At 40.3% G+C, this 26,895-nt stretch overlaps 1 protein-coding gene across 1 annotated transcript in view; it reads right to left on the bottom strand.

Annotated features, from left to right (window-relative positions):
* Positions 1 to 26,895, bottom strand: part of TMEM232 (transmembrane protein 232) — a 258,845-nt gene that overhangs the window by 138,115 nt on the left and 93,835 nt on the right. Inside the window, exon 11 of the mRNA XM_013965812.2 lies at positions 6,212 to 6,390. Coding sequence (XP_013821266.2) covers positions 6,212 to 6,390 — 179 coding nt within the window. The remainder of the gene's footprint in view (positions 1 to 6,211; positions 6,391 to 26,895) is intronic.

The raw sequence follows: 26,895 nt of genomic DNA, 5'->3' as shown, positions 1-26,895 counted from the left end.
CTTATGATATACAGTGGAAGTGAGAAATAGATTCAAGTGATTAGATCTGATAGACAGAGTGCCTGATGAACTATGGACGGAGGTTCGTAACATTGTACTACAGGTGCCTATTAAAACCATCCCCAAGAAAATCAATACTATAACAACTTATACATCATATGAGGCTTTTTTGAGGATTAAATAATGAACACATGTAAAGTGTTTAGCACATGGCACACAGTAAATGCCCAACAAACCTTAGTTGTTATTACTAGTGCCTTTTAAGAAACAATTATGAAAGGAGACTTCCCCGGGAGTCCAATGATCAAGGATCTGTCTTGCAATGCAGGGGAAGCAGGTTCCATCCCTGGTCGGGGAACGAAGATTCCACGCACCGTGGAAAAACCAAGCCTCCATGCCACAACTACTGAGCCCACAGGTTCTGGAGCCCATGCAAAACAACCAGAGAGTCTCTACACTGCAACAACTGAAGCTGCGTGCCACAACTAGAGAGTCCGTGTGCTGCGATGAAACAGCCACTTAGCGCAAGTAGACCCCACAAGCCAGACCAAGCGCAGCCAAACAAAATAATCAAATGCTAAAAAAATGAGTATTAAAAAAATAACATTTTCACTGAACTTTACATGCTAGTCAAGTAATGCTCAAAATTCTCCAAGCCAGGCTTCAGCAATATGTGAACCGTGAACTCCCTGATGTTCAACCTGGTTTTAGCAAAGTCAGAGGAACCAGAGATCAAATTGCCAACATCTGCTGGATCATCGAAAAAGCAAGAGAGTTCCAGAAAAACATCTATTTTTGCTTTATTGACTATGCCAAAGCCTTTGACTGTGTGGATCACAATAAACTGTGGAAAATTCTGAAAGAGATGGGCATACCAGATAACCTGACCTGCCTCTTGAGAAGTCTGTATGCAGGTCAGGAAGCAACAGTTAGAACTGGACATGGAGCAACAGGCTGGTTCCAAATAGGAAAAGGAGCACGTCAAGGCTGTATATTGTCACCCTGCTTATTTAACTTCTATGCAGAGTACATCATGAGAAACACTGGACTGGAAGAAACACAAGCTGGAATCAAGATTGCCAGGAGAAATATCAATAACCTCAGATATGCAGATGACACCACCTTTACGGCAGAAAGTGAAGAGGAGCTAAAAAGCCTCTTGATGAAAGTGAAAGAGGAGAGTGAAAAAGTTGGCTTAAAGCTCAACATTCAGAAAACGAAGATCATGGCATCTGGTCTCATCACTTCATGGGAAATAGAAGGGGAAACAGTGGAAACAGGGTCAGACTTTATTTTGGGGCTCCAAAATCACTGCAGATGGTGACTGCAGCCATGCAATTAAAAGACGCTTACTCCTTGGAAGAAAAGTTATAATCAACCTAGATAGCATATTCAAAAGCAGAGATATTACTTTGCCGACTAAGGTCCGTCTAGTCAAGGCTATGGTTTTTCCTGTGGTCATGTATGGATGTGAGAGTTGGACTGTGAAGAAGGCTGAGCGCCAAAGAATTGATGCGTTTGAACTGTGGTGTTGGAGAAGACTCTTGAGAGTCCCCTGGACTGCAAGGAGATCCAACCAGTCCCTTCTGAAGAGATCAACCCTGGGATTTCTTAGGAAGGAATGATGCTAAAGCTGAAACTCCAGTACTTTGGCCATCTCATGCGAAGAGTTGACTCTTTGGAAAAGACTCTGATGCTGGGAGGGATTGAGGGCAGGAGGAGAAGGGGATGACCAAGGATGAGATGGCTGGATGGCATCACGGACTCGGTGGACGTGAGTTTGGGTGAACTCCGGGAGTTGGTGATGGACAGGGAGGCCTGGCGTGCTGCGATTCATGGGATCGCAGAGATTCGGGCACGACTGAGCGACTGAACTAAACTGAAAGTCTCATTTATTTAGTGGTCAATTAGAAAACTATTAATTAAAACTACTACATTAAAACAACAAGAACAACAACTCCGAAACATAAAGGCTGAACACGAACATTCGCTTAGTTCCACGGTGCCAAGGTCAACATACAGAGCTGGGCACGGCAGAATGCGTCTTCTGCTCTCGTGTATGTGTCTGTGATCCGTTGTCAGGTCAGGTTGTTGTTCAGTCGCTCAGCGGTGTTCGACTCTTTGCAACCCCATGGACCGCAGCACGTCAGGTTTCCCCTCGTTCACCGTCTCCCAGAGTTTGCTCAGACTCATGTCCATGGAGTTGATGACATCATTCAACCATCTCGTCCTTGTCATCCCCTTTTCTTCCTGCCTTCAATCTTTCCCAGCATCAGGGTCTTTTCCAGTGAGTTGGCTCTTCACATCAGGTGGCCCAAAGAACTGGAGCTTCAGCTTCAGCATCAGTCCTTCCGATGAACATTCAGGACTGATTTCCTTTAGGATTCAGTTGTTTGATCTCCGTGCAGTCCAAGGGACTCTCAAGAATCTTCACTAACACCATAGTTTGAAAGCATCTGTACCTTGGTGCTCACTCTTCTTTATGGTCCAACTCTCACATCCATACGTGACTACTGGAAAATTCAGCTGGCCAGGGACCAGCTAGTTTTGAGATGGGGACGCTGGAAAACTAGGATGGCTTGTCTCTCTGCCACGTTGTCTCTCATCTACCTGGTTAACTCTGACTTATTTACATATCAGTTACAGGGTCCCAGAAAAAAAGAAAGGGCAAGCACCAACATATAAGCATTTTTCAAATCTCTACTCATATAACATTCAGTTCAGTTCAGTCGCTCAGTCATGTCCGACTTTGCGACCCCATGAATCGCAGCACGCCAGGCCTCCCTGTCCATCACCAACTCCCGGAGTTCACTCAGACTCACGTCCATCGAGTCCGTGATGCCATCCAGCCATCTCATCCTTGGTCGTCCCCTTCTCCTCCTGCCCTCAATCCCTCCCAGCATCAGAGTCTTTTCCAATGTGTCAACTCTTCACATGAGGTGGCCAAAGTACTGGAGCTTCAGCTTCAGCATCATTCCTTCCAAAGAAATCCCAGGCTTGATCTCCTTCAGAAGGGACTGGTTGGATCTCCTTGCAGTCCAAGGGACTCTCAAGAGTCTTCTGCAACACCACAGTTCAAAAGCATCAATTCTTTGGTGCTCAGCCTTCTTCATAGTCCAACTCTCACATCCATACATGACCACTGGGAAAACCATAGCCTTGACTAGGCGGACCTTAGACAGCAAAGTATTGTCTCTGCTTTTGAATGTACTATCTAGGTTGGTCATAACTTTTCTTCCAAGGAGTAAGCATCTTTTAACTGCATGGCTACAGTCACCATCTGCAGTGATTTTGGAGCCCCCCAAAATACTATTAAAGTCTGACACTGTTTCCACTGTTTCCCCATCTATTTCCTATGAAGTGATGGGACCAGATGCCATGATCTTCGTTTTCTGAATGTTGAGCTTTAAGCCAACTTTTTCACTCTCCTCTTTCACTTTCATCAAGAGGCTTTTGAGTTCCTCTTCACTTTCTGCCATAAGGGTGGTGTCATCTGCATATCTGAGGTTATTTATATTTCTCCTGGCAATCCTGATTCCAACTTGTGTTTTTTCCAGCCCAGCGTTTCTCATGATGTACTCTGCATATACGTTAAACAAGCAGGGTGACAATATACAGCCTTGACGTGCTCCTTTTCCTATTTGGAACCAGCCTGTTGTTCCAAGTCCAGTTCTAACTGTTGCTTCCTGACTTGCATACAGATTTCTCAAGAGGCAGGTTAGGTAGTCTGGTATTCCCATCTCTGGAAGAATTTTCCACAGTTTATTGTGATCCACACAGTCAAAGGCTTTGGCATAGTCAATAAAGCAGAAGTAGATGTTTTTCTGGAACTCCCTTGCTTTTTCCATGATCCAGTGGATGTTGGCAATTTGATCTCTGGTTCCTCTGACTTTTCTAAAACCAGGTTGAACATCAGGGAGTTCACGGTTCATGTATTGCTGAAGTCTGGCTTGGAGAATTTTGAGCATTACTTTACTAGCATGTGAGATGAGTGCAACTGTTCAGTAGTTTGAGCATTCTTTGGCCTTGCCTTTCTTTGGAATTGGAATGAAAACTGGACTTTTATATAATTTCTCACTTTATATACTCATATATTTCAATATTAAATAAAAGAATCAAACTAAATTAAGTGATATTCAACCAACTAGATATTTTCTAATTTATCATTTATATCATTACTTATATTGTTTAATAATTCAAATATGTCTAGCTCTCTCTATTTAACCTATATGTGAAACAGGTCTATAGTAAATTATACCTTTTGTTAGACTACCTAATACAAATTAAGCTTGTTTTATATTAAATATGTATTAGACATAAATTGATATAACTGCTTTTACAAATTTTTAATTTAGATTTTTCTGTAAGGAAAACTTGCCTTCCTCACACACTGACTATTTAAAATGAATGAAAGCATCCCTGGAAGTCTCACTAAGCATCGAAAACTAATTAGCACATCTAGTGGCTAAGCCTTTGTTTACTCCTTTATTCTCAGAACTGACTGCTGGGTAATAGGGTCTTCACTTGGATCTAGCATCTAAAGAATGTTTGCCATGTCTGATTAACCGACATGAATTTCAAATGTAATTATCTATAGAAATTTAGTAAAATTTTGAAGAAAGAAGCTATCTTACATTGAGTGATTGGCCTTGAAAACAGGCATATAAATAGAATTCTAATTATAGAAATGACAAATTTGAGTTAGCTTATTTATGTAGTTATAATATAATCCACTTGAGATATGAAATGGCATATGAAAAAAGGTACAAAACCAGATAATAACATAAATAATTGAAAGAATCATGGAAGCAGGAAAAAAAGAAAATAATAAGACCGAACAAGATGAATTAATCATCTTCTATTTCTCTTAGAAAATGCCTGAAAATTTGACTATTTTTTTAAGCTTCAGCAAGTAGCTTATACAAAATAAAATCAATAATAAGGTTCAGAGAGCACATGGAGGATTTATTTCCTATAACGCAGTAAAGAGAATACTGGGTGATACAGTGGTCATCACTATAATAGGTACAATAATTTTCTTTGTTTTTCTTCTCTTTTTTCAGTGTTCCTCACTCCAAAAGCAAGGAAAAGCTGAAGGAAACTGCATAAAAGCAAATCCATGAAATCCAAAACAATGTAGTTTAAAAGGGCAACAATTTGATTGTCTTTTTCCTCAAACAAACAAACAAAAAAATTAGAAATCTAGAGAAAAGAATGGACTACATGTTTTCATATTGTCCTCCATAAAGATCATTACTCCAAATCAGATATATAATTCAAAAACAAAGAGTTTAAGGTTTTGTTTTCCACGGAGGATCTGAAGGGTAGATATTCTGTGTTGCAATAATGGCCTACCCATACACTTGGACGACCAGTTATGCAGAGTGAACCATTATTTGCTCTTCTTGTTAACATCAACACACCCTTAACTATTAGAAAACAGGATGTTAACAGTGTTAGGATAATTGCATCTGTGAAAGCTACAAAGAGCCAGAACTTTCAGGGACAGAAAAACAGTATACTTTAGGATAACAAATTAACCTGTTTCAAAATAAGACATGAAGAGAGGGAAAAATTGGATGGAGTTTTGAAATATCATAGGTATCACATGGATTAAAAAAATCACTGGAAAATCATATTCGTATTTTATGAAGAATGGATAGCTAGTTTCAAAATGATTTTACATATATATTCAAACAGAATGGAAAAACCAAGAATTTGTAAAACATATTTTTAACTTTAAAGAAAAAGACATTAGATGTAGTGAGTCCAAATTTGTGACTTATATTGTCTGATGCTGGAAAGGTAAACTTATAAATTAAGATAACTAAATAATTTATTATCCAGATTGAGACACTTTTAAGAACAGATTAATCCACTACTAATAAGAAAGCTGGAAAATTAGGCATAACCCAGGCTAACCTCGACAAATTAAAATGTACAGGCAGCCTAGTCAGAGATGCGTCTTGAAGTCACAAGCCCAAAGCAGAACAATTACTCTTCCCTTCCCCAAAATTAACTCTTCTTGAAGCTGCTTAATCAGAAGACTGCCAACTCTCTTCTTTAACTAAAATTAGGTCAGTATTAAATTTTTAAAATTGTGTTCTCAATTGTGAATCACTGATACACACTGATGTGGATATTCAGAGATAGAGGACAAATGCTTCCTGATGATAAAATTTCCTACTGATTACCCAGCGCATTACCTTACCTGAGCGATATTTACTGCGTTACAGATTCGCCCATCTTTCTCACGATCTTTTGTTTTCTGTAACATTTGCCATATTTTGTTCCTAAGTCCATCCTGCTCTTTATCTCCCCGAAGTTCCCATGACATTTTCACCAGGTTGTACAGTAGGCCATAGCGTCCAGCCCATCTCACTTGATCACCTGTTTAAAAAGAAACATTTTGGGGGGAAGATATTTTATTCATCTTACTAATGTATGTTATTGTGAAAAAGGAGGACACTTGACTTTACTAATATTTTAAAGTTTTAAATTCTGAGCTTTGGAATTTTTTTTTACCCATGATTACTTTTACTCCTTTAATTTTAGAACATCTCACAGATGATTTAAAAACTTCTAACCATATGAAAAGTTACTTACACCTAACTAATATTATACCTCATAAATTAAAAAGTTAAAAGATAAACTCTTAACTATGTACTATAAACACACTTTTGGAATTCAAATCAAGAGGAATTTGTTTAAGGCAATATAAACACAGACCACCATGGTGAATTTTTATAATAAATCAGTGAAATAGGAGAAAAATCCTGCCTGTTATAAAAATGATCAAACTCCATGAAATATGGCATCTGAATCAAGAAAAAAGCTTTAAAAATAATATGAAAAGCACACAAGAGCTACTGATGTAATTATAAGCTGGGAGATTTTTTTAAATAATAGATACATAAATCAAATGAAATAGGGGAAGGGAGTAATTAATTCAGAAGAGGTTTTTTAAAAGTCTAATACACTTCTCCTTCTAAAAATTATATACCAATTAGCAATTTAAATGAGTTACCAAGTTCTACTTTTAAAATATGCACTTTCTCTTACAGAAAAGAGGACGAAGTTTCTCTTTATCTTAATTATATCTTACCTAGATGATATATTGCTATGCAATACTATTCAAGAAAAGAGAACTCTAATTTAGATAGTGATGGGATAAATAAATTTAGAGAATAATGCATGTCTCAAGTGGTATATGAGCTTAAGTTAGCCAAAGAGCACCATGAGGGTATTCACTATACGTGAAGAAAGAAAGGGGAGTAGGAGGAAGAAAAGGTTCAGAAAGAGAGATGGAAGGTATTCTGGTGAGAGCTAGTCTGACTCTGAAATCATCAATCTAAAGAGATAAACACACTGAAAAGTCATAATCTTCAACTTTTCCTAATTCAATCTGGATTTCATAACCAGGTTAATAAAAATTATTACTGTTATTATAAATAGAATACCTGGGAGTATGTGTCCATATTCTAGTTACTCATTACAATCCTGCTATGAGGATTATATCATACTTAGAATAATAGAAGGGAACGTAACATATGAGCCTCAATTTGGATAAAAATTCCTGTAGCATCATACACAGGGTGTATATTGTCACCATGCAACTTAACTTATATGCAGAGTATGAAATACTGGGCTGGATGAATCACAAGCTGGAATCAAGACTGATGGGAGAAATATAAATAACCTCAGATATGTAGATGATACCGCTCTAATGGCAGAAAGTTAAGGAGCTTCTTGATGAAAGTGAGAGAGGAGAGTGAAAAAGTTGGCTTAAAGCTCAACGTTCAGAAAACTAAGATCATGGCATCCAGTCCCATCACCTCATGGCAAATAGATAGGGAAACAATGGAAACAATGAAAGATGCTTACTCCTTGGAAGAAAAGTTATGACCAACCTAAATAGTATATTAAAAAGTAGAGACATTACTTTGCCAACAAAGGTCCGTCTAGTCAAGGCTATGATTTTTCCAGTGGTCATGTATGGATGTGAGAGTTGGACTATAAAGAAAGCTGAGTGCTGAAGAATTGATGCTTTTGAACTGTGGTGTGGGAGAAGACTCTTGAGAGTCCCTTGGACTACAGGGAGATCCAACCAGTCCATCCTAAAAGAGATCAGTCCTGGGTGTTCTTTGGAAGGACTGATGCTGAAGCTGAAACTCCAATACTTTGGCCACCTCATGTGAAGAGTGGACTCTTTGGAAAAGACTCTGATGCTGGGAGGGATTGGGGGCAGCAGGAAAAGGGGATGACAGAGGATGAGATGGTTGGATGGCATCACCAACTCAATGGACACGAGTTTTAGCAAGCTCTAGGGGTTGGTGATGGACAGGGAGGCCTGGCGTGCTGCAGTCCACGGGGTCACAAAGAGTCGGACATGACTGGGTGACTGAACTGAAACATAAGAGCTCATTGAGCAGATACAGCATTAGTCTTTTGCTCAAATGTCTACCGTTTAATCTGACTCATTTATCTTTTGGTTTTTAACCTTACCCATTTCTCATATGAGCTCTCTATGGTAGTTCCATTTAAGATCCTCTCTATCCCCCTCTCTTCTCACAGCTCCCTCTCCACTTGGGGTCAGTTGACCTGTTACTGGGGACCTAACTGGGCTTGGCTCCTGCGGGTCCCTGAATGGGAGGAAGCATCTCCAGGACTGTGTGGAACAGAGCTGGAGCTGGTCATGGGACCATGGCTGGGTCCACAGCTCTCAGGCCTGTTATCGAGTACAGAAGGATTTAGCTCCTCTAGGTCTGTGTGCATGCTCCTGCCAGGTCCCTGGGTGGTTTCCTGGGTGCACAGAACTGCTTCTGAACCATGGTAGAATGAGGCTAGAACCAGGTCTCAGAGATGCTTCAGGATTCACGGTCAGCCCTCAGTCAGTGGGCCCGGGACTCAGGGCACAGCAAACATGGGTCCTCTCAAGTCCTCTGGTCGGTGGGGCTAGCAGCAGGACTGCAGACAAGCAGGGGAGGAGCTGAGTTCACAGGAAGACAGTGGAGCTTCTAGGTCCACAGTTAGACCACTGTTGACAGGCTGGCCACCTAAGTCCAGCCTGCCTTCTTGAAGAGGCTCTCCTGAGTCTTGGGTTGCATTTGTGTTTTACAACCTATTACTTGGGTTCCAAGGTCCTCCCAAAGGTGCTTTTGGTCATGGATGTTTGCCAAGTTATTTTTTTCTGTGAGAGGATGAAGGCCAAGGAACTTCTGTTCTACTATCTTACAGACATGACTTCCCATATATAATATCAACTATTGCAGTACACTGATTTTAATTGGCAAAAATCTTATAAGGGGAAAACTGTATTTTCAGAAGAATTTGCTGCTTAACTTAGCCTCTTGATTGCAACTTCCACTCTCTTCTCAAATATCAATTTTAGATCTATCTAAAAGATAGAGCCTTCCTCCTCTTATTTCTAAACTCATTCCTTTTCTATGTTCTCTTACCTTCTACTGCACCTTCCTCTCCTGTGAATGGAACAGAAGGCGAGATTGTAAAGAAAAGGACTTTTCTGGGTTGGAGAGGCCATGCTTCATGGATTAAGACTATTCTAGTCTTCATCCGGCTCTCATTAGCAGTGTGATGCTGTGGCTGTTCAGTCGCTGAGTCATTTCTGACTCTTTGTGACCCCATGGACTGCAGCATGCCTAGGCTTCCTGTCCTTCACTGTCTCCCAGTGTGTGCAAACTCATGTCCACTGAGTTGATGGTGCCATCCAACCATGCAATCTTTTTCACTCTCCTCTTTCACTTTCATCAGGAGGCTCCTTAGTTCCTCCTTCACTTTCCTCTTCACTTTATTGATATTTCTCCTGGCAATCTTGAGTCCAGCTTGGGCTTCATCCAGCCTAGCATTTCGCATGATGTACTCTGCATATAAGTTAAATGAGCAGGGTGACAATATTCAGCCTTGATGTACTCTTTTCCTGATTTGGAAACAGTCTGTTGTTGCATCTCCAGTTCTAATTGTTGCTTCTTGACCTGCATACAGATTTCTCAGGAGGCAGGTCAGGTGGTATGGTATTCCCATCTCTTGAAGAATTTTCCATAGTTTATTGTGACCCACACAGTCAAATGCTTTGGCGTAGTCAATAAAGCAGAAGCAGATATTTTTCTGGAACTCTCTTGTTCTTTCGATGGATGTTGGCAATTTGATCTCTGGTTCCTCTGCCTTTTCTAAATCCAGCTTGAACATCTGGAAGTTCATGGTTCACATACTGTTGAAGCCTAGCATGGTGAGTTTTGAGCATTACTTTGTTAGCATGTGAGATGGGTATAATTGTGTTGTAGTTTGAACATTCATTGCCTTTCTTTGGGATTGGAATGAAAACTGACCTTTTCCAGTCCTATGGCCATTGATGAGTTTTCCAAGTTTTCTGGCATATTGAGTGCAGCACTTTCACAGCATCATCTTTCAGGATTTGAAATAGCTCAGCTGGATTCCATCACCTCCACTAGCTTTGTTCATAGTGATGCTTCCTAAGGCCCACTTGACTTTGCATTCCAGGATGTCTGACTCTAGGTGAGTGATCACACCATCATGATTATCTGAGTCGTGAAGATCTTTTTTGTACAGTTCTTCTGTGTATTCTTGCCACCTCTTCTTAATATCTTCTGCTTCTGTTAGGTCCATACGGTTTCTGTCCTTTATTTATCATACCAAAGAAATTCTCACACTGTTAAGAAATGTCATGTCTATCCAAGCAGCAAACTGGGAGGCCAATATGGGAGTTTAACGAGGGCATCCAGGGCTTTGCTGGCCTGAGCAGCAGGAGACTGCAGAGGAACGGGCGAAGACTCCGTGGGGCAGGCGTCATAAGAGTCCTCTGCTACGGAGTAGGACATGTACGTGTTCACACTCAGGAGACAAACAACAGTGAAACCAGTTGCAGAAGTTAGATTATAGAGAAAGGCCAGCTTGGAGAGAAAGGAGATAAATTAATGCGGCATGATGATGGGTGAGGGGAATCTGATATTCAGTGTTCTGTAGCTTGTTGTAAAAACAGAGCTATAATTCAAGTAAAAGAACAGAATTGAAATTATGGATTTGTGAGTCATTAGCATAAAAATAAGGCCTGAACTCAATGTAAGTAGAGAAACAATTATGAGCTTTTAATGAATAATTCTGGAAGTGTAAACCTCAGAAATAAAAAAGCAGGTTTTTAGCAAGATGATAAAGTATGCTGTAGATTTTAACCCATTTATAAATTCACTTCTAAACTCCTAGATTCTTTACATTTAGCACTGTGATCGACAGAAACACACGCAGATTACCTTCCTTCACACATTTTAAATTATTGTTTTTTGAGAAACAATGTTTTAGAACCTTAAAATCTCTGAACTGAATATGGTGTGTTTCCGCAGCGACAAACCATAAAATACATTCTGATAACTGTGTTCTCAAAACTCAGTTTTCAAATGCCAACGATGACTTTAAAAGTAAGCTGTTCACCTGTTGATTTAAACGACAGTGAAGTGTTGCTTATCGATATTTGTAGGGAGAATCTGTGACATCCAACTGACTGGCAGTTAATGAAGGAAAAAGTTCTTATCAAGACAGGATTGCCACAGCTGTCATGAAGAGCAGAATGCGCTCTCACACGGACATTTAGACACTGGCTGAGAAGCATGCCTGCTCTGAAACTTCTCATCCAAGGACAAGACCGCAACACAGGGCACTTTTCTGTTCTGCTTTGAGTGACCCTGTGGCAGCTATCAAAGATGTTGCCTTAAATGTACTGAGAGAAAATGTGTCTCTGTCTGCAGCTAAGCAGACAGTATGCTAGGAAATCAAACTGAAGCAAAACAAAATTCTTAATAAACCTTGAAAAACTGAGAAATTATACCATTGGAAAACCAATATTTTATGAACCTTTCTTTGTAGCAATGCTTTATTTCAGTGTTTGAAATCTTTGGAAGCCTTTAACTGCAGTCTAGATATTTATATCTCACATATTCAATGAATATGAAATATGAATATTCCTACTCATATGAATGATTATAAAAGAATACAGCCTTTGAAATTTTGACAAATATAACTTGGCACCACAGAATCAAACATATCACTGTAGGGAAAACTGAATGCAAGATCTAGTTTAAAACATTGTCTTTATAAAATGCCATTTAGCGTGGAAGGAGCTAGATCAATGCCAAGACACAATGGAAGAACCAGAGAGTAAGCCAGCCATTTGTTTAATCTGTACTTACTGAGTCAACGCTACGTGTTAATTCTGTACCAAAGATAAAGACAATGCTACCGCTCTAGGGACACTCAGTTCTAGTGGAGAAAGACAGATACTAACAAAATAAACAGAACAATATTATTGTAAAAATAATAGATGCTAATGAGACCAACAATGACCAGGAGAAGAGAACTACTCCTGTCCGAGTGCGAGAAAGAGCTCCATGAGGACACAATATTCAAGCTGAAATGTGATGGAATAAAGAAAGAAGAGCTATCCATCCAAGCAGCTGGCGGAAAGTGTTCCCAGCGGAAGCGACAGAAAGTGCAAAACCTGCAGACTTGGGACAGCTTGAAAGTTCAGAGAAGCAGAAGAAAGGCCAGAATGGAGGAGGACGAGGTGCCCGAGGTTGCATCGGACAAGACAGGCCAGGCAGGCACACCCTTTGCAGAGGCACACTCTCAGTGATTGCGGACAATTTGTAAGCCACGGAAAGGAGCCTGCATTTAATTCTCAGTGTAATAAAAAGCTAATAAAGAATTTAAGGGCAAAAAGGGAACTGACCCACTTCATGGTTTACAAAACCTCTTTGGCTTCTTGGTGGAAAGAAGGAGTACAAGGAAGGCGGTTAGTTTTCACCTTTTTGCAGTTAACCTATGGGCTCCCCTCACGGCTCAGTAGTAAAGAATCTGCCTGCAGTGCAAGAGGCACGGGTTCAGTCCCTGGGTAGGGATGATCCTCTGGAGAAGGAAATAGCAACCCACTCCAGTACTGTTGCCTGGCAAATCCCACGGAGAGACGAGCCTGGCACACTATAGTCCATGGGGTCACAAGTGAGTCGGACATGACTCAGAGACTAAACAACAACAAAGTCAATCCATAAGCGAAGTGGCAGCTGCACAGACTTGAGGTTTGTAAAGTTGGACAATGATCTCTCCCCTTGGCTTCTGGGAGGTCACTTCTGATACCTTGGAATGTCCTGTCAGATAAGTATGTTTTTGTTAACCTGGGAGCTTTAGGCTATTGTTATCAACTTGGCCTTTGGAAGGGTCAGAGCCTGGGGACTGCCACGTGTACGTAACTAAATTTCAATAAAAACTGTGGGTACCAAAGCCTGGTGACCTTCCATGGGTGACAATATGCAAATTGTCATACACTGTTCCTAGGAGAAGGAAGTGCTATCCATATAACTCCCCTGGGAAAGGACAATGGCTAGCTCTGTGCTTGGAACCCTTCTGAGCTCTGCCCTGCGCATCACTTCCCTAGCTGATTTTAATCCTTTTGCTATTTTAAACCATAACGTGAGTAAACTGGATGTGCTGAGTTCTGTGAATTCTCCCACAAATCATGAAACCTGAGGGTTTTCTTGGGGACTTCCAAACTCCCAGGTAGTTTCAGAAGTGAGGGTAGTCTTGGCAACTCCTGAACTTCAAAGGAGTTAAAAATAGAGATAGAGATGAGGAGAAAATTTGAGATAGATTTTGGATGTGTGGTAGAATGAATAGAAATTCTAGGCTAACTCTTTTCAGGGTGGTATACTATAATGATAATGGTGTGCCTAAACACACACACATTAAATATGCTGTATGTGTGATCACAGGTGAGGGCAGAGACAAGACGTTGGAGCAGAAGGAGGTGAACTCATCTCCTGTTACAAAAACACCATAATGATAACTAAAAGCTGAACATCCATCAGCAGCAACAACGAAAGCTGGAATAGCTGGAACCTACCAGAAAAGATACCCTATATCCAAAGACAAAGAGACCACCCCATACATACCAGGTGGACAACCCACAAGCTGGAAACTATACCAGAAAAGTTCTCCCACAGAAGTGAGAGTTCTGAGCCCCTGCGGGTCTGGCATGGGAGGAGAAGGAGCTCCCAGAAAATCTGGCTTTGAAGGCCAGCAGGGTTTAATCACAGGAATTCCACAGGATTGGAGGAAACAGAAGCTCCACACCTGGAGACACACGAAGGTCTCATAAGCATCTAGATGCAGGGGGAAAGCAGGGACCTCCTAGTAATCTGGGACAGGCCTAGCAGCTAACAATGGGGGGTTTCCTGAGGAGGCAGGGGCATCTGTGGCTCACTGTAAGGATGAGAACACTGGCCGCAGTAGTCCTGGGGGACACACATGGTACTGAGTCCTCCTAGAGACCACATTTTCTCATCAAGACCTGCCCCACCCAATAGCTGTAGGCGCCAGTGCTGGGATCCTTCTGGCCAGACAGCTGACAAGACAGGAACACAGCCCTACTCATCAGCAGACAGGCTGGGTAAAGTCTTGCCAAGCACACAGCTGCCCAGTAAACACAACATTTGACATGGGCCTGCCCATCAGAGGGACAAGGACCAACTCCACTCATCAGCGGGCAGGAGCCAGTCCCTCTTAGTGGGCACAAGCCTCTTAGACAGCTTCATCCACCAAGGAGTAGACAGCAAAAGCAAGAAAAACCACAGTCCTACAGCCTGCAGAATGGAAATCACAATCAAAGAAAATCAGACAAAAAGAGACAGCAAAAATTATGTCCCAGATGAAGGAATGAGATATAATGTCAGTGGAACAACTAAGTGAGACAGACAATCTACCTGAAAAAGAATTCAGAGTGATGATTGTGAAGACGATCCAGGATCTCGGGGGAAAAACAGTGGCAAGGATCAAAAATGTGAGAGAAACATATAACAAAGATGTAGGGAACTAAAGAGCAAACAAACGGAGATGAGCAATGCAGTGACTGAAACGAAAAATACCCTGGAAGGGATCAACAGCAGAGTAATTGAGACAGAAAAGTGGATGTGTGAGCTGAAGACAGCATGGTGGAAACCGCCGCTGCAGAACAGAAGGAAAAAAGGTAAGAGATACAAGCATAGCCTAAGAGACCACTGGGACATTAAATGAACCAACATCTGCATAATAAGGGTCCCAGAAAGAGAATAAAGAGAAAAACAACCTGAGAAAACATTTTAAGAGACACTACTCAAAAACTTTCCTACTATGGGAAAGGAAATGGTCGCCAAACTCCAGGAAACACAGAGTCCCAGGCAGGATAAATCGAAAGGAGGCACATACCAAGACTCAGCAAGAAAACTGATAAGTTACAGACAAAGGAAAAAGCAACGCGAGAAAGGCAACAAATTACATCCCAGAGAATTCCAGTTTTTCCAGTGGCCATGTATGGATATGAGCGTTGGACTATAAAGAAAGAGAGCCAAAAACTAATGCTTTTGAACTGTGGTGTTGGAGAAGACTCTTGAGAGTCCCTTGGACTACAAGGAGATCCAACCAGTCCATCCTAAAGGAGATCAGTCCTGAATATTCATTGGAAGCTGAAACTCCAATAGTTTGGCCACCTGATGCAAAGAGCTGACTCATTTGAAAAGACCCTGATGCTGGGAAAGATTGAAGGTGGGAGAAGGGGATGACAAAGGATGAGATGGTTGGATGGCATCACCAACTCGATGGACAAGGGTTTGGTTGGACTCTGGGAGTTGGTGATGGACAGAGAGGCCTGGCGTGCTGTGGTTCATGGGGTCATGGAGAGTCGGACATGACTGGGTGATTGAACTGAACTGACTGAATTCCAATAATTCTCTGAACTGACTGAATTCCAAGATTTCTCAACAGAAACTTTTCAGGTTAGAAGGGAGTGGCATGATATATTTAAATTGATGAAAGAAAAAAACCTACAACCAAGACAATTTACTTAGCAAGGCTCTCATTCAGATTCAATGGGGAAATCATAAGCTTTATGAACAAGCAAAAGCGGAGAAAATTCAGCACCACCAGATTAACTTTACAACAAATAGCACCAAAGGAATGCCACCAACTCTGCAACAAAAGAATCTCTCTAGGTAGAAGGAAAAGGCCTCAACCTGAAGCAAACAAAGTGTGAATGGAAAAGTTCCTTGGTAGAGACAAACACAGAGCAAAGGTAGGAAATCATCTACACACAAATACGTCATGAAAACGAGGAACGGGAGAAGACAGTATAGAGGCAGCATATTGGAAGCTCAATGAAGACTAAGAGATCAGCAACTTCAAGCAATTGTGTTTATATGCAGACTGCTACATCGAAACCCCAAGGGAACCACAAACCGAAAACCTACAATAGACAGTACGCAAACAGAAAAGAAAAAGGAACACGAGCGCCAAAGCTAAGTCATCAAGTAGAAAGAGAACAAAAGACAAAGGGAAGCAAAAAGGCTTCAAAAACAAATCCAGAACAACTAGCAAAAAGGCAATGAGAATAGACATGGTGATAATTACCTTAAATGTAAATGGATTAAATTCTCCAACCTAAAGACACAGACTTGCTGAGTGGAGACAAAAACAGGACCGATATATGTGATGACTATAAGAGACCCCCTTCACATCTAGGGACACACATCAAAAGTGAGGGGATAAAAACAGGCATGCTTTGCAAATGTAAGTCAAAAGAAAGCTGGAGTAGCATACTCGTAACAGACAAAACAGACTTCCAAATAAAGACTGTTACAAGAACCAAAGAGGACACTGTGTGCTGACTGAGGGATCAACCCAAGAAGATGATGCAACCATTGTAAATATATACGCACGCACCACAGGGGCAGCTCAATGCACAAGGTGAATGCTAACAGCCGCAGAAGGAGAAATATACAGCCACAGAATAACAGTGGGGGCTTTAACGTGCCACTTTCAACAACGGACAGATCATCCAGACGGAAAATCAGTAAGTAAGCACAGGCCCTAAAGGACACCTCGGACCAGATGGACACAATCAATATGTATAGAGAATTTCAGCCAAAAGGAGAAGACACGTTCTTCAAGCACACATGAAACATTCTCCAGGACTGATCACATGCTTGGCCACAAAGCAAGCCTCAGTGAATTTAAGAAAGTCGAAATCTTTTTCAACCACAACACTGTAAGATTAAAATCACCAACAACGACTTCCTTAGTGGCTTTGTGGTAAAAGAATCTGCCTGCAATCCAGGAGAAATCAACTACAAGAAAAAAACTGTAAAAACCACAAACATAAGAAGGCCAAACACTACGGTGAAACAACCAAAGGATCAGTGAAGAAATCAAAGAGGGAACAAAAACACCGAGAAACAAGGGAAAACAAAAAGCATAATAATGCAGAATTGATGAATGCAGCGTAAGCACTTTGAACAGGGAAGTTTAGAAAATACAATCGTACCTCAGGAAGTGAGAAAAACCTCAAATGAACAACCTAGACTTACACAGAAAGCATCCAGAGAAAGAAGAACGAGTAAAACCCAAAGTTAGTAGAAGGAAAGACATCATAAAGGTCACAGCAGAAATAGGGATGAAGAAAGCAACAGAAAAAGCAACTGAACTAAAAGCTGATATTTAAAAAGAGACAAAATTGATAAACATTCAGCCAGACTCATCAAGAAAAGAAGGAGAGGACTCAAATCAATAAAATCAGCAAAGAAGACGAAATCACAATGGACACTGCAGAAATGCCAAGGATCACGAAAGACTACAAGCAGCTACACGCCAATAAAACAGACAGCCTGGAAGACATGAACAAAGTCTTAGAAAAGTACGCTCCGGATCAGGAAGAAACAGAAAACTTGAACAGACCAGTCATGAGCACTGAAATGGAAACTGACTAAAAGTTAAAAAAAAAAAAAAAAAACCATCTCCCAACAAAAAATAAAAGTCCAGGATCAGGTGGCTTCAAAGGCAAATTTTATCAAACATTTAGAGAAGAGCCAACCCTGATTCTTCTGAAACTATTCCAAAAATTTCAGAGGAAGGAACAATCCAAAACTCATTCTATGAGGCCACCATTAAACTGATACCAAAGTCAGACAAAGATACCACAAAAAAAAAAACAAAATTACCGGTCAGTATCACAGATGAACATAAGACACAACACTTCTCAACAAAATACAAGCAAACTGAATCCAAAATGAAAATGAAAGGCACTCAGTCGTGTCCAGTTCTTTGCGAACCCATGGACTGTAGCCCAATAGGCTCCTCTATACTTTGAATTCTCCAGGCAAGAATACTGGAGTGGGTAGCCTTTCCCTTCTCCAGGGTATCTTCTCAACCAAGGGATCAAACCCAGGTCTCCTGCACTGCAGACGGATTCTTTACCATCTGGCCACAAGGGAAGAACTGAATCCAACAATATATTAACACATTAAGAGGATCACACATCACGCTCAAGCAGGATACATCCCAGGAATGCAAGGATTTTTCCAGTATTCACAAAGCAATCAATGTGATATACCGCATCAGCAAACTGAATAATAAAAACCATGTGATCTTCTCAATAGATGCAGAAAAGGCTTCTGACAAAATTCAAACCCATTAATGATTAAAAACACACACACACACATACAACTATCCAGAAAGTGGGCATAGAAGGAACCTACCTCAACATAATAAGGGCCATATATGACAGACCTACATCACAGTCAATGGGAAGAAGCTGAAAGCTTTCGTCTAAGATAAGGAACAAGACAAGATAAGGATGTCCCCTTTTTCCACATTAATTTTTCACATTGATTCAACATAGCTTTGGAAGTCATGGCAATCAGAGAAGAAAAAGAAATAAAAAGAAACCCACTTTTAATCCAAGAAGTCAAACTGTCACTGTTTGCAGATGATGTGATACTATACATAAGTTCAGTCAGTACAGCTCGGTTCCATCACTCAATTGTGTCCAACTCTTTGCGACCCCATGAATCACAGCACGCCAGGCCTCCCTGTCCATCACCATCTCCCAGAGTTCACTCAGACTCGCGTCCTTCGAGTCCGTGATGCCATCCAGCCATCTCGTCCTCGGTCGTCTCCTTCTCCTCCTGCCCCCAATCCCTCCCAGCATCAGAGTCTTTTCCAATGAGTCAATTCTTCGCATGAGGTGGCCAAAGTACTGGAGCTTCAGCTTTAGCATCATTCCTTCCAAAGAAATCCCAGGACTGGTCTCCTTCAGAATGGACTGGTTGGATCTCCTTGCAGTCCAAGGGACTCGAAAGAGTCTTCTCCAACACCACAGTTCAAAAGCATCAATTCTTCGGCACTCTGCCTTCTTCACAGTCCAACTCTCACGTCCATATATGACCACTGGAAAAACCATAGCTTTGACCAGAAGGACCTTAGTCGGCAAAGTAATGTCTCTGCTTTTGAATGTACTATCTAGGTTGGTCATCACTTTTCTTCCAAGGAGTAAGCGTCTTTTAATTTCATGGCTGCAGTCACCATCTGCAGTGATTTTGGAGCCCCCAAAAATAAAGTCTGACACTGTTTCCACTGTTTCCCCATCTATTTCCAATGAAGTGATGCGACCGGATGCCATAATCATCGTTTTCTGAATGGTGAGCTTTAAGCCAACTTTTTCACTCTCCTCTTTCACTTTCATCAAGAGGCTTTTGAGTTCCTCTTCACTTTCTGCCATAAGGGTGGTGTCATCTGCATATCTCAGGTTATTGAAATTTCTCCAGGCAATCTTGATTCCAGCTTGTGTTTCTTCCAGTCCAGTGTTTCTCATGATGTACTCTGCATAGAAGTTAAATAAGCAGGGTGACAATCATACAGCCTTGACGTACTCCTTTTCCTATCTGGAACCAGTCTGTTGTTGCATCTCCAGTTCTAACTGTTGCTTCCTGACCTGCATACAGATTTCTCAAGAGGCAGGTCAGGTGGTCTGGTATTCCCATCTCTTTCAGAATTTTCCACAGTTTATTGTGATCCACACAATCAAAGGCTTTGGCATAGTCAATAAAGCAGAAATAGATGTTTTCCTGGAACTCTCTTGCTTTTTCCATGATCCAGCGGATGTTGGCAATTTGATCTCTGGTTCCTCTGCCTTTTCTAAAACCAGCTTGAACGTCAGGGAGTTCACGGTTTACGTATTGCTGAAGCCTGGCTTGGAGAATTTTGAGCATTACTTTACTAGTGTGTGATGAGTGCAATTGTGCAGTAGTTTGAACATTCTTTGGCATTGCCTTTCTTTGGGATTGGAATGAAAACTGACCTTTCCAGTCCTGTGGCCACTGCTGAGTTTTCCAAATTTGCTGGCATATTGAGTGCAGCACTTTCACAGCATCATCTTTCAGGATTTGAAATAGCTCCACTGGAATTCCATCACCTCCACTAGATTTGTTCACAGTGATGCTTTCTAAGGCCCACTTGACTTCACATTCCAGGATGTCTGGCTCTAGATGAGTGATCACACCATCGTGATTATCTGGGTCATGAAGATCTTTTTTGTACAGTTCTTCTGTGTATTCTTTCCACGTCTTCTTAATATCTTCTGCTTCTGTTCGGTCCAGACCACTTGTGTCCTTTATTGAGCCCATCTTTGCATGAAATGTTCCCTTGGTATCTCTAATTTTCTTGAAGAGATCTCTAGTCTTTCCCATTCTGTTGTTTTCCTCTATTTCTTTGCATTGATCGCTATAGAAAATCCTAAAGATGTTATCAGAAATCTACTAGAGCTCATCCATGAACTTGGTAAAACTACAGGATACAAAATTAATACCCAGAAATTTCTTGCATTCCTATACTCTAACAGTGAAAAATTAGAAAGAGAAATTCAAGAAATAATCCCACTTAACACTGCATCAGAAAGAATAAAATACTTAGGAATAAACCTGTCTAAATAGGCAGAAGACTTGTATGTCAAAAACTGTAAGAGTTGATAAAAGAAATCAAGATGACACAGATAGAAAGATATATCACATTCTTGGATTAGAATAATCAATATTGTCCAAATGACTATACCATCCAAGAAAATCTACAGATTCAATACAATCCCTATCCAAATATCAATGGAATTTTTCATAGAACTGGAACAAAAAATTTTTTAATTTGTATGGAGACACAAAAAACCCCAAAGAGCCAAAGCAATCTTGAGAAAGAAAAATGGAGCTGGAAAAGCAGGCTCCTTGACTTCACACTGTACAACAAAGCTACAGTCATCAAAACAGTATGGTACTGGCACAAAAACAGAAATAATTAGATCAACTGAACAGGACACCAAGCTCAGAAATAAACCCATATACCTATGGTCAATCAATCTACAACAAAGGAGGCAAGACTATATGATGGAGAAAGGACAGTCCCTTCAATAAACGGTGCTGGAAAAACTGTCAGCTACATGGGAAAGAATAAAATTAAAACATTCTTTAATATCATACACAAAAATAAACTCAAAATGGATTAAAGATCTAAATGTGAGACTAGATACTATAAAAACTCTTAGAGGAAAATACAAGCAGAACATAAACCTTTGACATAAATCACAGCAAGATCTTTTTTGACTCATCTCCTACAGTAATAGAAATTTTAAAAAAAAAGGCAATTAAACTCAAAAACTTTTGCACAAAGGAAACCGTAAATGTAACGAAAAGACAATCCACAGAATGGGAGAAGATATTCACAAATGACGCAAGCAACAAGGGATTAACCTCCAAAATATAGAAAGAGCTCATGCGACTCAACAACAACAAAAAACAACATAATCCAAAGATGGGCCACAGACCTATGTAGACACTTCCCCAAAGAGGACACACAGATGACCAAGTGGCATGCGAAAAGACACACAGCACTGTTGATATTAGAGAAATGCAAGTCAAAACTACAGAGAGGTACCACCTCACACAGCCAGAACGGCCATCATAAGAAACGGCTACAAACAATAAATGCTGGAGAGGCTGTGGAGCAAAAGGAATCCTCCTACACTATTGATAGGGATATAAATTAGTACAGTCTCTACGGAGAACGGTATGGAAGTTTTTTAAAAAACTAAAATAGAATTACCATGCGATCTACTCCTGGGCATAAATCCAGACAAAACTATAATTAAAAAAAAAAAAATACATGCACCCCTGTGTTCATAATAGCCAAGATATGGAAACAACCTAAATACCATCAGCATTTGAATGTATACAGAGGATGTGCTACGTATATACTGGGGAACATCACTCAGCCTTTAAAAGGAACGAAATAATGCCATTTTCAGCAAAGTGAATGGATCTGGAGTTTCCTAAGGGAAGTAATTCAGACAAAGACACATTATGGTATCGCTTGCATGTGTAATCTAAAAAAAAATGATACAAATGAGCTTATTTACAAAATAGAAACAGATTTAGAGAATGTGCTTATTGTTACCAGAGGGGGGAGGGACAGACTGGGAGGCTGGGACAGACACACACACACGGCTGCATTTCAAATCGATAGCCAGTAAGGACCTACTGTATAGCACAGGGGCCTCTACTCAATACACTGTAATAATCTATATGGAAAAGAACTTGAAAAAGAATCAATACATGTGTAACTGAATCACTTTGTTGTACACCTTAAACTGACACAACATTATTAATCAACTATACTCCAATATAAAATGTATGTTTTAAAAGTGTGTGACCTATAAGCATAGAGGCTAATGTGACGTGTAATAACAGAAGCTTAGAATACATTTGATTACGCACGTCCTCCAGCACATCTTCCGCAAGCCCCTCAAGCAACAAATGGCAATCAGTTCAGCTCAGTCGCTCAGTCGTGTCCGACTCTTTGTGACCCCATGGACCACAGCACGCCAGGCCTCCCTGTCCATCACCAGCTCTCGGAGTCCACCCAAACCCATGTCCATTGAGTCGCTGATGCCATCCAACCATCTCATCCCTCAACAAAAGGCAATACCAGTTTATAAATAAAGTAAATACTGGTGGTGGAGGTGGTTTAGTTGCTAAGTCATGTCTGACTCTTGCATCCCCATGAACTTAGGCCCCCAGGCTCCTCTGTCTATGGCATTTCCCAGGCAAGAATACTGGAGTGGGTTGCCCCTTCCTTCTACAGGAGACCTTCCCAACCTAGGGATCAAACCCACATCTCCTGCATTGAAAGCAGATTCTTTACTGCTGAGCCAGCAGGGAAGCCCACATAAGTTTAGATCAAAGGGTCATTTTAATGTGCAATGACAGAACGAACCAAAGAGAACCAAAGTGTTACTAACACGCCCTCTTTTGTTACAAGTATGACAAAAAACACAAAGCAAAGGTTAGCTTTTGCTTTTATTAGCATATGATAGCTAATTGAAATGTAATGACAAGTAGGAAGCCAAAATGTTGACAAATATTTAAGGAACTGATTAGAACCCATCCTCCTTAAATTTCATGATCTTTTCCCACAGTCAATTACAGAAGTCTTTCATTAAAAATAACTGTCTTCTGGAGTCACAATTGGAATCCAAAGAAGAAAGTAGTTCATTTGTTTGTTAAGAACATTCCTGACTCATATAATTAAAGAAATACCAGGCTTCTCATTCTCGGATTCACTTTCAATCGCATTCAATTAAATGGACTGTCTCAACGGAAGCAGTTAGTCCTCACAGGATTTTGTACCTGAAAGGCAACAGCAGAAAAAGGAAGGAAACGGAAAAGATCTCTTTTTGGAAATAAGAAATAATGACAATGTTTATGAGCATATTACATGCAAACATTCTTAAAATCCATAATCTTGAGGAAACTAAGATTCTGAGAAATAAATCAAGCTACCTAATGCCATCTAGAACTTGACAGCTGAGCTGAGAGTAACCCCAAATATCTGACACCAAGTCCAGACCAGTGAACTGTTTCTCATCTGCAACTGAACAGTTTTGGTGCCGTTTCCCCTCATCTTTTAAATCTCCCACACTTCACTCCACATGGGGATCTTTTATAATTCTTTCCAATAAGCAGCTACTTGAGATGTCTTGAATGAAATAACTACTCAGTCAAAGCCTTTAAGAAATACCTGGACCTCACACAGAATTAATGTGTTAGATTAAATCAGGGATTTCTGTACCCATGAACATACTATCAGGCTACTCTTGATGGATGAGAGCTGGGTGAAGGCGACAGTGACTCTAGAGTATTAGTGTTTCTGGACAAGATTACACGGTAGAAAAAAAATGGTCTGAAGCACTCTGCAAGAGCTTAATATAATTCTAATTGCTACAACCAAGGAAGTTATAAGTACCTAGCATGTTTTTCTTAAATTTTCATTAATGTATATACATTTGCTTCCTAATTAAATTTGGATAAGGAGCCAAAATATATCTTTTTTGTCTTCTGCTAAGATATATTATTACAAAATTGATTTTTAAGATGGCACTTTGGGATGTCCTTTAGCACCATGAACACTTTTGAAAATATTGCATGATTTCTAGTTCATGGGTCTCTTGCTACTACGTTCGGCTACAGATGGATCTTAAACCCCTGGATCAAACTGGATACATCTTTGTATTTATGATTTAAGAACATGGGAGATGTTTCCATGAGCGTCTCTGTACCTTTATTTGGAGAGCTAGCGATTTTTACATGGTCAAAGGTTTTTGATTAAGAAGTCCAGTGCAAGTTTTATCTGTTGCAACGAAAAGAAACAGTAGCAATCATACTAGGGAATAAAGAGAATGAGACAGTAGGAATCTTTCAGTTACAGGTACAGAACTAAATGAAGACACATTTGTAGAAATGAGCGCAAAACTTCCTGAGAAGAGCAATAACACTTTCTAATTTTCAGAAATTACAATAATGTTTTACTATGCTTGGGGATTTATGAAGATTCTCACGCAAATTTAGAGGATGAGGTCTCACTTCCACAATGAATTATTTTCTACAGTCCCTACAGGGTAAGCTTTGATTGCTAGAAGCAGCGTTGACAAGGAAGAAAATGGTTAGCTTTCCCCATTTTTATCGGGTATTATCTTAAATTACAAAATATAATGGATATCTTAAGTTTGCAAAATGGAAATACAAGTAGAAGTACAAGTCTCAGAATACTGGATTGCAGGGACCCTTCGTCTTGTACCTCAGACCTGAAATTTCTACTTCTCCCACGTTCCGGACAGAAGCCACCCTCTCCCCTGCAGCGGCTTGGCCGGAGGCAGCAGACGGAGGAGGCAGGGCGCCCCGCGCTTCTCGCCGCTCCGGGCAGATCTGGGCCTCCGGGTCCGGGAACATGTCCGCTTGTCGTCTGCTCATCCCCACCTTGAAGCACTAACGTGAGAGAGAAAGCGGAAACCATCCCGCTGCACGCGAGATCTCTGGTTTCGCCCTGGATGTGCAGACATTTCCTCTGAGAACGTTTGTAGCTTTAGGAGGCTGTGTCTGAAGTTCCAAACTATGGATTTACGTGATAATCACAAGGGAAGGCAGGCAGGGACGGGAAAGAAATGCAAGCGCAGACTTCGTCTTGGTCCAGCTGTGGCCATCTAACAGGTTCTGAAACCACTGAACACTGAAGGCGGCAATCGCGAGGACAAGTGACATGCCTTTTACTATTATCTCTATTTCATATGGGCCTCCCTGATGGCTCAGTGGTAAAGAATCCGCCTGCAATGCAGGAGACCTGGGTTCGATCCCTGGGTTGGGAAGATCCCCTGGAAAAGGGAACGGCTACCCACTCCAGTATTCTTGCCTGCAGAATCCCCATGGACAGAAGAGCCTGGTGGGCCGTACAAACATCATATATATTTGTATATTTATTATATTAGCATTATAGATTATGCATATTACATAAATATTATATATTTTACGTAGCTGTCTCCTATCATGACTTCTACGGTTTATGACTTCTGTGTTGTTTACCAGAGGCTTTCCTGCCTGAAAGTCACAAAACTACTACGTTGCATTTTCTTCCGGTTATTTTAAAGGTTTTAATTCATGTGGAAATTACTTTTTGAACTTATTATGTGAGATTAGGGTAGGCAGTACTTAAACTTTAAAGAAGCCAAGTGTGTAATTATTTATCAAAACATAATTATGGGGAGGGAGGTGGGAGGGGGGTTCATGTTTGGGAACGCATGTAAGAATTAAAGATTTTAAAATTTAAAAAAATAATAATAATAAATAAAACATTTTAAATCTTAAAAAAATAATAATAATAATTTGATAGTTCATTCTTAACCCACCTTACCACATGTTACCTACTCATTGTATTTATACAAACACACACACATAGAAACACACACACTTATACAAATGTATAACAAGTATTTTTTTTTTTTACATTATAAACATTCTTGATGTGGATCAGACACGGGGAGCCAGAAGCCAGAGATGTTCAGCGATGATTTCATTTAAAGACAAACACAGCTACACAAAGCGGTCCAGACTTTCACATCCTAGTAGCAGATTTAACAAAAATAGTAAGAATTCAAACCACAGAAGCAGAGGCAGAATTCATGCTACTCCTCATAAACTTTTATATTTAGGGTTATCACTACTATTGCCCAAGGCTCAGAAGCACTGGGATCAAGTCTAACATTATAACATTCCCCAAAGAACACAGTAATTGAGCTTCTGAGCGATATATTTTTTTTCTAAAAACCACCCAAGAAAATATGAACTTGGAACAAATGAGAAAGCAAAACAATTTCATTGGTAAAATTGTAAAGTTATCATAAAAAGAGAAATTGAAAATATAGTATTAGACAAATATAACTGAAGTTGTTCAGTATTCCAAAAAAGGACAACTCATGAGTTTTCAATAATAAGGACAGAAGTTATCAATTAATTTAGAGGATCAACATAAAGAAAGGAGTTTCATATTTGTTAAGAATATATGTACAACATATTTAGGTCAAAACAAAAATAGCACAAAATATACAAGTTAATGTAAAAGCAATACATTTTACAAGTTTTTTACTAATGTGAAACAAACTAACTTTCAACTTTCATAAATACCAAACAAAGGCAAAGC

The sequence above is a fragment of the Capra hircus genome, chromosome 7, assembly GCF_001704415.2.
Source record: "Capra hircus breed San Clemente chromosome 7, ASM170441v1, whole genome shotgun sequence".
NCBI classification, from domain to species: domain Eukaryota; kingdom Metazoa; phylum Chordata; class Mammalia; order Artiodactyla; family Bovidae; genus Capra; species Capra hircus.
Note: the sequence above shows the minus strand (reverse complement) of the source record. Positions and strands in the feature narration are given on the sequence as shown.